General features: G+C 40.3%; 1 protein-coding gene across 4 annotated transcripts in view; it reads left to right on the forward strand.

Moving 5' to 3' along the window:
* Positions 1-1992: 1992 nt before the first annotated feature.
* Positions 1993-13538, forward strand: part of myo1ha (myosin IHa) — a 36269-nt gene continuing 24723 nt past the window's right edge. For all 4 annotated transcript variants that reach the window (XM_034170230.1, XM_034170231.1, XM_034170232.1 and 1 more), the window contains exons 1-2: positions 1993-2411; positions 13336-13470. In XM_034170230.1, coding sequence (XP_034026121.1) covers positions 2406-2411; positions 13336-13470 — 141 coding nt within the window. In that variant the 5' untranslated portion in view covers positions 1993-2405. The remainder of the gene's footprint in view (positions 2412-13335; positions 13471-13538) is intronic.

Here is a 13538-nt window from a genome sequence, read left to right on the forward strand (position 1 = left end):
ATACCACACTATTATAACCCTTGACAGGTGAATCCAATCATGAGAAAGGGTATTTAAGGTGGCCATTTGCAAATGTTTCACCTCTTTGCATCTCTTCTAATGAGTGGCAACATGGGAGCCTCTAAACAACTCTCCAATGCCGTGAAAACAAAAATTGTTCAACACCATGGTTTAGGAGAAGGATACAAAAAGTTATCTCAGAGATTTCAGCTGTCAGTTTCCACTGTGAGGATCATAGAGAGGAAATGGAAGACTGCAGGCACAGTACTAGTTAAGGCCCAAAATGGCAGGCCAAGAAATATCTCACAAAAGCTGAAGCAAAGGATGGTGAGAACAGTCATAGTCAACCCACAGACCTGCTCCAAAGACCTACAACATGATGTTGCTGCACTTAGTGTTTTTGTGCATGGTTCAACTATACAGCACACTTTGTACAAGGAGATGCTGTATGATGATGTAATGCAGATATAGATAGATAGATAAATACTTTATTCATCCCCTGTAAGGGGAAATTCACCTGCACGAGAGCATACATACATACATACATACATACATACACAATTCATCCATACAATAAAATACCAATAAATAAGACAAATATAAAAACACATGGAAGCAAAACTACATTAACAAGAAGCGTTAAACAATCTCATGGCGGCCCGGACAAATGATCTTCTATACCTCTCAGTCCTGCAACTTATGGAGAGGAATCTGTCACTGCGGTTGCTTTTCTGAGCAACCACAGTGTCGTGTAGAGGATGAGATTTGTTGTTAATAACGGAATTCATAATACACCTCAACCTACACTCCACCAGTTCACCCACAGAGACCGCCTCCCTCCCCATCACTGACACTCACTTCCTGACAAATTTGTCCAGTCTGTTACTGTCCCTAACAGACAGGCTGTTAGGGACAGTAAGGAATTAGGTGTTAAGGAATAAGGTGCTGTGGACATAACAAGGGGCGGTATTCCTGGCTGATAAAGAACACAGCATTCCAAGAAAAACACTTGCTACCTACAGTAAAATTTGGAGGTGGTTCCATCATGCTGTTTGGCTGTGTGGCCAGTGCAGGTATTGGGAATCTTGTTAAAGTTGAGGGTCACATGGATTCTAGTCAATATCAGCAGATTCGTAAGAACAATGTTCATGAATCAGTGACAAAGCTGAAGTTGCACCAGGCTTGGATCTTTCAACAAGACAACGACCTTAAATACAGCTCAAAATCTACTAAGACACTCATGCAGAGGAACAAGTACAACATTCTGGAATGGTCATCTCAATCCCCAGATCTGAATATTATTGAAAATCTATGGTCTGATTTTAAGTGGGCTGTCCATGCTTGGAAACCAACAAACCTGAGATGTTTTGTAAAGAAGAATGGTCCAAAATACCTTCAACCAGAATCCAGACTCTCATTGGAAGCTATAGGAAGCGTCTAGAGGCTGCTATTTCTGCAAAAGGAGGCTGTACTAAATATTGATGTATTTTTTCTGTTGGGGTGCCCAAATTAATGCACCTGCTTAATTTTGTTTAAATAATTATTGCACACTTTCTGTAAATCCGATAAACCTCATTTCACTTCTCAGATATCACTGTGTTTGTCTGCTATATGATATAATTAACTGAAATTGCTGATCCAAACAACCAGTGATTTATAAAGGAAAATCATCAGGCGTGCCCAAACTTTTACATACAACTGTATATGTAGTCCCAAATAAAATAAAATAAAATTATCTTGCATGGATGTGCTTTTTATGAGTTGGGGCTACATATATTTATTAGATGGAAATCCTACACATTATTGAATTGAGTTCATGAGGTCATTTTTTTTTAGTGCAGTTTGGTGATCATCTGGTAGCTCTCTTATTCAAGATTGGTAACGTGGCCTGTTGCTAATACCAGCGGGGTTTTTATCTTTTAGCTTTGTTGTGACGGAGCTGAGTGCAAGAAAGATGAGCAAAGACAGAAGAAGAGAGGGAAAGCAGGCTGGTTGTACTGGTGTGGATTGGATCTTGTTTCTGTATCATTATACACTCAGTCGAGCAGTAGATACCTAGGTAAGATCTCTCTGTCCCTCCACCTCTCATGGCATGAATGATTAAGCACCCGGCCTGCAGAGCTCTGCACCTTGGTCAGCATGGACATGTACATATCGTGCACAGGCCTCCTCTCAGCATCTTCATCACACGTACGACTGCTGCAGCCTGAATGAACAAGTTAATCCAGGGGAACAGACAGCCAATGTGTGTTGATTCCAATCACACAATCTGGACTTTTGCCAACAAACGGACAAAAATCAAGTGGTTACTGGCTTATTGACTGTCTTCATGTAAGCAGACACTCAGGTCTGGTCTGACTGCTAAGATTTTGGATTCTAACTGACGGGAACACAGAACTTCAACAATGCAGGTCTGAGTTTTAAACTTCATTTTTTGAATGATTTGGGTTTTTTTGTGATTTATTTGAATTTAGCTACAGTTCCGAAGTCAAATTTGATGCAGTAAGCATGCTGGGTACCAATGTTTTCCAAGTGAAGGGTTAAATTAGCAGGTCTGACACTAATGACAGTGATGGAGTTCTTGTTTCATATGAAGACCTCTGGAATTAAGTGGAAATTTTGCCAGCATGCAGGTTATAGTGGCCATATTGTACAATTTAGCAGCATAAGCTACATAATATTCAAAACCTACTTGTTGTCTTAGAAAAAGATATTGAAATTTCACTGAAGTGATGCATTCTATACTAGGGGCACTCAGGGAGTGCATATTGTTATAATCTGATGCCCAGCTGTGCTTTCTAAAAAACTATTACAGATATAACAAATAACTCATAGGTTACTGATTTCTTATTACCTCACCTACAGCTGCCAAACAGTCATTGAATAAATTTACTATCTTTCCCGGTCAAAAGTGTGGACACACTTGCCCATTCAACTGAATGTAAATGTGTGCCCAGTCATTTGGCTGGTAGTGTATGTTGACCCACTGATTTTGGATTGCCATGTGGATGGATCAACAATAAATTACACCTTCATTGGCTCTGACAATCTATGTATGCCAGATTTTTCCACCAGTTATGGTTACTGTGTTATTCTTTCAGATTTTTTTCTTGCAACACTTTACAATCTTTTCTTGAGACGTTAGAAAACTTGGGGTGGGGAGGGAAGGGAGGTACTGGATCTACCCTTTAATCTTCCCCAAGGTACACCTTTCCACAAAAAGTAAGTCCCTTCGGCTGCTCTCTTTTGCACTCGGGTTCGCCACAGCAAATCCGAGGTGGATCTGCATGTTGAATTGGCACAAATTTTACGCCGGATGCCCTTCCTGACGTAACTCTACATTAAATGGAGAAACCTGCAGGGATGGGATTTGAACTAGGAACCTTCTGCACTGAAGCCAAGCGCCCTAACCACTTGGCCACCACCCCTACCGCACCTTTCCACAAGAGTTTGTGAAAATATGTTTAAATGTTTATGAGATGTCTTGCATGCAAACTGAAAGAAAAAAGCCAGCAAGAGTTGAGCTGCACAACCGCTATGTCACCTCGACTAGTACGCTGTTACTGCTCCGTTTCCCTCTGCAAGCCAACATCAGAGGCTTGACTGGCTGCACCGCCTCCTCTGGATCCCTTGGGCATGAAGAAATATGCAGATATATGAAAAATTTGAAGGGATATGTAGAAGCTGTCTCAATGACACATCAGCAGCAAGTGATGCAATCGCAGAGTTACTTCGAGTATTTATGAGCTGTTTTACAATTGGGTTACATAAGTGGATTTTAAAGATAAAGTCTGGCTTAATGACAAGATGGAAATGACCAACAAAGTTTAGTTTGCCATACATACTACTACTGGTCTATCAGCAGCAGTGGTCATTTGGTTTGATATCCCCATTTGTTTACCAGCACGTGCATCAAAGTCGTGCAACTGTCAGCGCAGCTTTTGTTGCATGCACTTACATGCACTGTGTCATGCAGGAGAGTATACTTGTCTTTAATGGGTGTGGACTGAATGTGAGGAGGCGCTGTGCTGGTGCGTGCAACTGCACAAAGAGGATTTTGAAATGTTCAAAAAAATCTTTCACGCATAAATAAATGTCATGTAACGTCACACAATCTGCTCGCCAACACTACGTGCAGCTCGTCAAGGCGAGTAAAGAAGAAGTGAACAGAGCGAGTATTGCGTCAGCGCACCGCAGCTCATCTGAATGATTAGAATAGCTGCACACAAGAAGGAAAGAACATATGCAACTGTTTTACCAAGCATGACAATGTAAACATGACAAATAATTACCTTTTTAGATGGCTCCAAAGGCTTTCTCCAGCTCGTTCAGTGTGCACGTGCGAACGGCTCTGGCTGGAGTGGTCCTCTGTGATTCAGCAAGTGATTAGAGCCATTTTCAGCAGCCATATTGCAGAGAAAATGATTAATCTGCTATGAAATAATTATTTTATATATGCGGCATCCAGTGCAGTGTGTGGCAGCCGGTGGAACAAAGCGTGGTGTCCAGCTGAGAACACAGCAGGTGGGATCATCACGATGATGTGTAAGCAAGTGCACGGATCAAAGTTGTGCAAGTGTCAGGGGGCCTTTACAGAGATTTTTGAAAATCTGTTATGTCAGCCAGCATCAGCCACTTCATGTCATAGTGTGAATGGGCCCTGCTTGGTAAAGGTATTGGAGAAAAAACTTGTTTTAGTACCTGTTACTTTAAATGCAAAAACACTGCCTTTAACCAGCCCCTCTTTCTGAAGGGAAATGGGGCATCCTCCACCTCTTTCTTGCAGACAATGTGAATGTGTCTCCCGACTAAACATTAGACATCTTATTGACATGCAAATCATGTCTATATTGCATTTGTAGGGTCCATAGAACATCCATAAGACGTCTAATGTTTAGTGGGTCTGAGAGCAAGCAGGAATTAAAATGTGAACTTCTGTGACTTATGTCATGGAATTGAAAACAAACCATTTAAAACCTACTTTTGCTTGTCTTAGCGTAGTTTCACTGTGAACACACATAGAATTCTGGTACTTTGAAGATGTTTGACATGAAACCCCAGAATTATTTAACTTTGAAAAGGAGCATAAAAAGAAATGTGTTACAATATGGCACCTTTAATGTTTGGCAGAACCCTCTGACTTAGTAGATAAAGTGTCATTTGGTTGTTGAGTCACCCTCCTCCCTCGGTAAACCTCCCTCTCCTTCACACAGAATATGATGTCATTCAGTCTCAGGCAACACTGACACTCTAGACCAACACCAGGCACCATCTCTTAATTAAAATACAATTGGTTGTGCACTGAGCGATAGCATGACTATTCACCTGATCTGACAGTGACTTAGTGGATTTGTTACATAATTCTGTCTATTGTTTAATTATGAATAGTTTAAAGGTGTAATCTGCTTGTATTAGACAATGTTGTGGCTACTATATGTATAGGGGAATTTGTTCCACAGTCAGGTTAAAAGCTGTCAGTGCTGCGGTGGCTACAGAGAGTTTTTCTTGGTGAGGTTAGGTGTGAAGTTAATTCCAAATGTTGACATATTTATATTCACCTTGGCAAAAAACTTTGAAGCTCAGATTTCCTTAACTGAATATATTCCATTTTATCAGACCTTACATGTGTGTTAGAATGTGTACTTTATTTCTTTATAGTTATAGAAGAGAGATGTAGCAAAGGCTGAGGAAAAAACATTTTGTGTACAAATAATGAATGTTTATGAGTTTAATGGTATGAAAATTTCATGAGGTGAAAGATGGAACATTCCAGCTTTTACCGAATTATTCATTCCATTGAAAAAATGAAAAAAAAAAAAACAAAACAAAACATTAATTATTTGTTTTATATAATGGTGGAAATAGATCCTTGTAATTTAATATTTTACTAATTTAGAAACAACAGAAAAGGGACTTACATTTTGATGGTTGTCACTGGTGCTTTGATGTCAACAGTCCAATATGAACTTTACATAGTCCAAAATTGTTCTCAGTCAACTTGCAAAAAACAATTCTGACGATGTAGTCCGTGATGCCGTGCACTGACTGTGTGTACAGACTACCGTCTGCATTTCTCACTCCAGTGAAAAATTGTGTCAGAAATTTGTCCAGCTTTTCATCCTAACAGCTCTTCATGCCTCCAGACTACTTACGGTGTAGTGGATTTGCTTTTTGTATTAGAAGAATTAGCACCGTCAATTAGTTCCTTCAAATCATTGTCCGCCAGCAAAACAAACTCCACCATGTTTAGCTAAAAGCATGAGCATGCGATGTGGTCAGGGCGTGCAATAGCACATTTCATATAGTACCAAAAATGCATGCTAAAAAGATCTGTTGCACGGTAAATTAAACACACTTACAAATGGTATGAATAATCCATGTGACATGACGTACAACCCATCAATCAAATGACAAGGATCTACTCAGCCATTATATAATGAGCTATACATGAAGTTGAACACTAAGGAAGGAGAAAAGGCCTTGTCAAGATTGGGTCAACAGATGAACTGAGCTGGAAATGATGTGCAGCATGTTAGCATGATAAAGAATACAGGTGGCAAGTTGCTGATTTTTGAGGACAGTGTGTGCTGAGAAGGTGGAGGCAGTACTTTGAGGAGCTCATAAATAAATAAAATAATATGAAGAGAAGGTTGGATGATGTGGCGAGTGAATCATGAAGTTCGATGAAGTAGTGAGGATGAAGAGGACATCTATGAAGAGGATAAAGAGTGGAAAAACAACTAGTCCAGATGGATTGTGGTACCATGAATCATGGCTTGTGGGGCAGCAAAATTTTGGTCTGGACACCTTGTGTGAATTCTTTAATTTGTTTCCACCCCTGCTTTTAAATGTCAGTCACAGTGTTATTAGCAAGGGACAAGTTGTCACATACCTGTGGGACACCAACCTGAAAAGAACAATCAGCACATCACAGCTTCACATTTTGCCAGTGCATTGCCTGAAAACCTCAAAGACGGCTGGATTCAGAAGCCGTTTTTTGACAGGAGCTTATCTGTTCATGTTATGAGTTGTAATACTGTATGGCAGATCTAAGTCACGCTGTCCCAGCACATTGTCTCCTGCTGCTGCCCTGAGAGAAGTTTGTTCCCATGAAGAAAGTGGGTGTCACAGATACCCACAGCAGCACCACTACCATCACACTGCCAGATTGATTCTGACGTCCCAAAAAGGGTTCCTTCAGTGATATTGTTCACCTGTCTTATTGGCTTAAAGTGGGTGGGTGGTGGCTTTGGGAAGGGGTTTGGGTGAGGGTTATTGGTGTGGATATGGGGTGAGAGGTATTGTTAAGATGAGGGGTGTGCGGGTCTGACAGGTGGAAAAAAAGCACTCTTATCTGACTGGGCTCCTCTGTCCTTCCATGGGGCCCTGTGTGAGCAATGTAATGAAGTCCAAATTACAGCACAGGATTGCTTCGAACAAGCCTCTATTGTTCACCCTCGGGGCGCACTAAATGAGTGTCACAGCAAGCAGCAGGGCACAGACCGTTACTGCACTATTTAGTTTGTCCCATTGTCTCAAGACGGCCCCATTTCAGAGGCTCTCGGATCAGACAAATACGGCTCCCCTCCTTCTCCCTCCTCTGCCTTCACCCTTCCTCTGTACAGCCACCTCCCACCTCCTCACCCCAAAATAGGCCAAATCTCTTCCATTGTGTTTCGACTGCCTAGTGTGAAATTCAGTGTGACGTTAAATGTTTTCTAATGAATAATTACTGAATGGATATGCCGGGGGAATATGTGTAATGGATTGTAGACTGCATTTTAAAGACGTCTTTTTTGTCTCTGCTCCGTGGTATTTACAGGACAAAACACTCTGCCTTTCTCAGAAGAAACAAGGGCCATAGGCGGAGGTGAGAGGCAGGGGAGGGTTCCACCGAAGGGCTTTGTGTCAATTAGATCCAATGGATTATCTTTTTTAATGTTTTTACAGAGAAAGTTGAGAATCAAAGGAATTGTGCTTCCAAAGGAAAGCGAGAGAGAGAGAGAACAAAAGCTGTGAAAACCTTTGGTCCAAGTGCTGGTGCTGAGAATGCAAAACAGTTTGGTGGAATTTTTCCCACTATGTTCTTAAATGTGGTGCTGTTTCAGGCTCCCCAAAGTCCATTTGCACACTGTGTTGTTCTCGCTTGTACGTCAGCTTTGCTGTCCGCCAAAGTCTCCGTGTGTTATGTAGTGATCATTGGCTCCTGTCTGCTCGCCTGCTCAATCCCACAGCTTTACTTCAAAGCCACATAGAACCTTTAGACCTCTTATTTCAATAACCCAAACCGGGACCAGGTTTGTGCTTTTGAGCTCCACCGTACCCCATGGAGCCATTTGCTCAAACATTTATTCTTCCATATTTGGCAAAATACATACATATCCAAGAATTTTGAACATTATCATTATGCTGAGTGATGCACTTGTGTCAAGGCTGAGCGGAGGCGAGGCACAGACAGAGGCTGGACACAAATGCAGGCTCTCAACCAGGACGTATGAGTAAAAAGGATGGTCTTTATTACAGGCAGGGGTTCGGCAACAGGAAGACAGTCCACGTGCAAAAGTACCAGACAAGGACGAGACAGAGGACATGTCAAAAACTAGCAGGGTCAGTACACAAGCAACCTGGGTTTTCAGAGCTGAGGCAAAAACAGGGTCATGTAAACAGAGCAGAATCAAAACATGGCAAGAGCAAAAACAAAACGAGACAAAGCACTGGTAAGTAATGAGCATCATCGACAAACGAGCAGTGAGGGAATGAACAGACGCAGTTCAAATAAAGAAGGTGGTGACAGGAAAACAAGGTGCACGTGAGGACGAAGGATCTGGAAAGGGGGGCGTGGCTGGCAGATGAGGAACAGGTGCAAAAGAATGAGTGAAGAAAACGCAATGCAAGCAAACCAAAAGAACTAAGTGACTGGAAAAATCAACAGAGAAATGAGATGTGCTTAAGGCAGAAAATAATAAATGTGAGCAAAGCAAAAGGGGAAAAAACCAGGAGATAATGTGACTAAGCAAAGTGGAAAACCAGGAGATCAATAAAAATAAACACAGATTGGAACCGAGCTGACACTGAATAAAATATAGAAATAAATGCAGTGACAATACAAAATACTAATAAGAAATCAATCACAAAGAACATAATCAAATACTAAACACTGAAGATGAAAAATAAGCAAAACTGTGACTAAGCATGATGTAAAGAATGTGAAAAGCTAAAGTAATATGCATGACTAATAAAATAAAAGATGACCAAGAAAGAAATTAGTGACAAAGAAAAGCAATGAATGACTAAACCAAAAATGCAATACATGAGAACCAAGACCAGGAACACAGAATAATACATAAACATGAATAATCAGAAACAGACAAGAAAATAAACAAGCGGCCAAGCAAACCTAAACAAAGTCAAGAATGGGCTAAACTGAAGGAAAAGAAAAGGGAACGAAGACAGGTGTAACGGAGGCCAGCAGGTGTCGCTGTGCAGATGTAGTTAGTAAACCTCACTCCCAACAGCTCAAAAGGATTCTCTGGTCACAAGGCCAGAGCCCTGGGTTTTAGCCTTCTGGTTAGAGAGTCCGACTCCCATGCCGGAGCTCGTGAGTTCGCGTCCCAAGGGGAGCGAATGGGTGGAGTCATAACAACACAAAGCAGAGTGCAGCTGCTACAATGGTGCCGTGACCCGGATGGGAGTGAGTTTAGGGGGGTGAGTGTAACGGAGGCCAGCAGGTGTTGCTGTGCAGATGTAGTTATTAAACCTCACTCCCAACAGCTCAAAAGGATTCTCTGGTCACAAGGCCAGAGCCCTGGGTTTTAGCCTTTTGGTTAGAGAGTCCGACTCCCATGCCGGAGCTCGTGAGTTCACGTCCCGAGGGGAGTGAAGGGCAGAGTCATAACAACACAACGCAGAGTGCAGCCGCTACACAGGAACCCAAATAGGACAGAAGCATGACAACTTGTTAATTGGCAGTCTCCACACCGCAACCAGACATTTTTAAATTTGACCAAATTTTGTTGGTTTATAAAAAGAAAGCAAAAATCTACCAATGGGGTTAGCAAATTTTGCTGGGCTAGCATTCTGAAAACTAATCCAACCACTTTAACACCATAATGTTCCTTAAAACTAGAAAAAAAGCTAAGATTTAAGCAATGAAACTTTGTTACATAAGAAATGTTTTCTAACATAAGAGTGTGCATTCTTGATTGCAGTTAGAGTTTTTGTTCAATTCGACTTTTGCTGTATGTCCATTGTGTAGATCAGTGCATGGTTCTGTTAATAATGTGAAATGTGAAGCAGTTGACAGATGAATTCAAATTTAAAGTGGTGTCGTTTCATGAATTCTTAAATTGAGAAATTGTATTAAGTGGTCTGTTAACATAAGAAGAAGATGGGAAAAAAAACAACAAATCTTGTTCCTTTGCTGTGACTTCATGCAAACCATTGTTGTTGCTTGAAACTGGTATAGTACCTCAGTATTAGTTGTAATATATTATGAAGACAAAGTTAGATGTATTTTCTTCAAATTAGATTTTTTTAGTGTAAAAATTGCCTGCCAAGGATGTTATTTCTTAAAACATTTATTTATCTTTTTTCATCAAAGGACAAAACAAGACATCAGCACATCACTTACAAAGTGCAAACATAATAAAGGTGCAATTAAACAGATAAATGTGCCACAACCTGAACCTTCATAAATATCAAACACCAATATACAAACCACATACCAACCATAAGTTCAAAGAGGTCCTCCCAATGATATTTAGGGGGCTGAGAGGGGAACTCTGGAAAAAATAGTAGAGGCACAATGTCTAATTTGAAAAAATTGACACAAATGAGATGAGGGCAAGCCATATAAAGAAGACATATCAGAAAAATTAAGAAAGGTATTATCTTTAAAAAGATCACGGAAACAATGCCCTTGTTACCCCATAGATGAAATGTAGTGTCTAAGAAGGAAGGAGAAAAGAGGTGATTATTACATAAAGAACCAAGAGCAGAAGCAGAAATGCATGTAAAGTGAAGTCAAAATTGATAACATATTTTAAGAGAGGCAAATACAACAGGATTATCTGTGTACCGAGACAGGGACACAACAAATCATCAGACACAACAGGGTTATTCCCATTCTAATGCAATTCCATCGTTTATATGGATTATTTTTCTGTAAGTAATTCAGTCGGCGGAGCTTACCATAGCAACAGCGTCTTCATGCCAAACTGGAAAGTCTGTGAGGAGACCCACAGATTTCTCCACTTCGTGAGCTGCACTGAATTAAATCCATGGTAAATCATCAAACAATCCAGTTAAATCCATTAAATCCCCATATTTTAGTGGCGGCGCTCTGCCAGTTTCTGTCGCTCTCAGATGACATCATTGACACCTGTGCAGTAACGTGGTCAGGGCACGGGGTTATACATCAAACGGTCAAAAATATAAATGAAACGGTCAAATATTTTGCCAACATCTACTTGATTATTTATGGTCTGAAATCTCACATGATTAATCAATCAGATTTGCAGAACAAATGTAATTGGATAAGATTGTATTTTTGAATGTTAGTTGCCCAATAATAAAACATCAAATTAGTTAAGACAGACTTCCACCCAGCCAACATTTTTGTAATAATGATTTACATATTCTTGGAGTTTTACCTCCCAATATAAATCAGGAAATCTATTGATCACTAAATTTAAAACAGGTTTTGGGTAAGAACAGAGGATTACATCTTTGAAAAGCTGACCTTATATTGGAAAATAAAGGAGTAAAATTTGTGACCCACACAACCTGAGGTTAACAAGTTACATTCACTTCCAAATACTTAAAACCAGAATGAGTCAGATGGAAAGGAAGATCTTTTTTTTTTCCAGAGTTACTGTGCAGCTACATTTATAGGCAAGCGTTCGGGTTTTTTTTTTTTGTATGTTAAACCTATATCCAGAAAAAGAGCCAAAATTTTGGAGTACTGCCATAATAGATGTTACTGTGCATCCAGAAAGTATTCACAGTGTTTTATTTTTTTTCCACATTTTTTATGTTACAGCCTTATTTAAAAATGGATGAAATTCGTTTTTTCCCTCAGTATTCTACACACAATACCCCATAATGACAATGTGAAAAAAGTTTTTTTTATTTATAACAAAATACTAAGAAATCACATGTACATAAGTATTCACAGCCTTTGCCATGAAGCTCAAAATTGAGCTCAAGTACATCCTATTTCCACTTATCATCATGTAGATGTTTCTACAGTTTAATTGGAGTCCACCTGGGGTAAATTCAGTTGATTGGACTTGATTTGGAAAGACACACACCTGTCTACATATAAGGTCCCACAGTTGATAGTGCATATCAGAGCACAAACCAAGCATGAAGTCAAAGGAATTGTCTGTAGGATTGTCTCAAGGCACAAATCTGGGGAAAGGGTACAGAAACATTTATGTTGCTTTGAAGGTCCTAATGAGGACAGTGGCCTCCGATATCCAAAAATGGAAGCTGTTTGGATCCATGGGACACTTTCTAGAGCTGGCTGCCCGTCTAAACTGAGTGAGTATAGTATATGGTATGGTATATATAGTTGCCTGAGGAAGAACTCAGGGTCGAAACGTTGCTTTTGGTTAATTAAAGATTTTGGGACCTTTACAACAGGTGTGTGGATTTTCTTTCTTTCTTTCTTTCTTTTCTTTTTTTTTTTGATAATGAGAAAGAAAACAGACTCAGAGGGGTGACCTACTGCACAGGCCATTCTAACAGTTACCAGGTTTTACAATCAAAACATTTCCTGATGAATACATATAATTGCTAGTTAACCTAAATAGAGCTTGAGATGCAATGTTCTGGAATAATAATAGTAATAATAACATAGATAGATGTGTCCCTGTGCTGTAGTGGTTAGCACTGTTGCCTCACAGCAAGAAGGTCCTGGGATTGCTTCCCACCTTGTCTTTTCTGTGTTGAGTGTGCATGTTCTCCCAGTGTTCGCGTGGGTTCTCTCCGGGTTCCTCCCACTTCCAAAGACATGCAGGTTAGGTGGATTGGACACAGTAAATTGACTGTAGGTGTGAGTGTGGTTGAATTTGTTTGTCTATATGTGGCCCTGCAATAGACCGGCATCCTGTCCAGGGTGTACCCTGCCTCTCACCCTATGACTGCCCCCCCATGACAGTTTACTGAAGTCAGTGGGTAGAGAAAATGAATGAATGTAATAAACAGATTGATTTGTGACAATGATGTGCTGCTGAATGCATGTTATACTCATAAACACCAATGTTTACTGTTATAAACACTGCTTATGTCGGTGCATTTATCATGGATGATGCACATCAATTATTTGCACAGGTTCAATTGGACATGGAGGGTGCCTTGACAGCCAGGGATCATGTTGGAATCCAGGATTTTGTCCTTCTGGATGAGACCACAGAGACAGCTTTTCTGGGCAACCTCAAGAAACGCTTCAGCAAAGATCTCATATATGTGAGTCTGGACTCTGAATGTTTAAATTCTGCTGACCCCAAGTGTGTGTGTATCTTTAATACATGATG

This window comes from Thalassophryne amazonica, chromosome 5 (assembly GCF_902500255.1).
Source record: "Thalassophryne amazonica chromosome 5, fThaAma1.1, whole genome shotgun sequence".
Taxonomy (NCBI): domain Eukaryota; kingdom Metazoa; phylum Chordata; class Actinopteri; order Batrachoidiformes; family Batrachoididae; genus Thalassophryne; species Thalassophryne amazonica.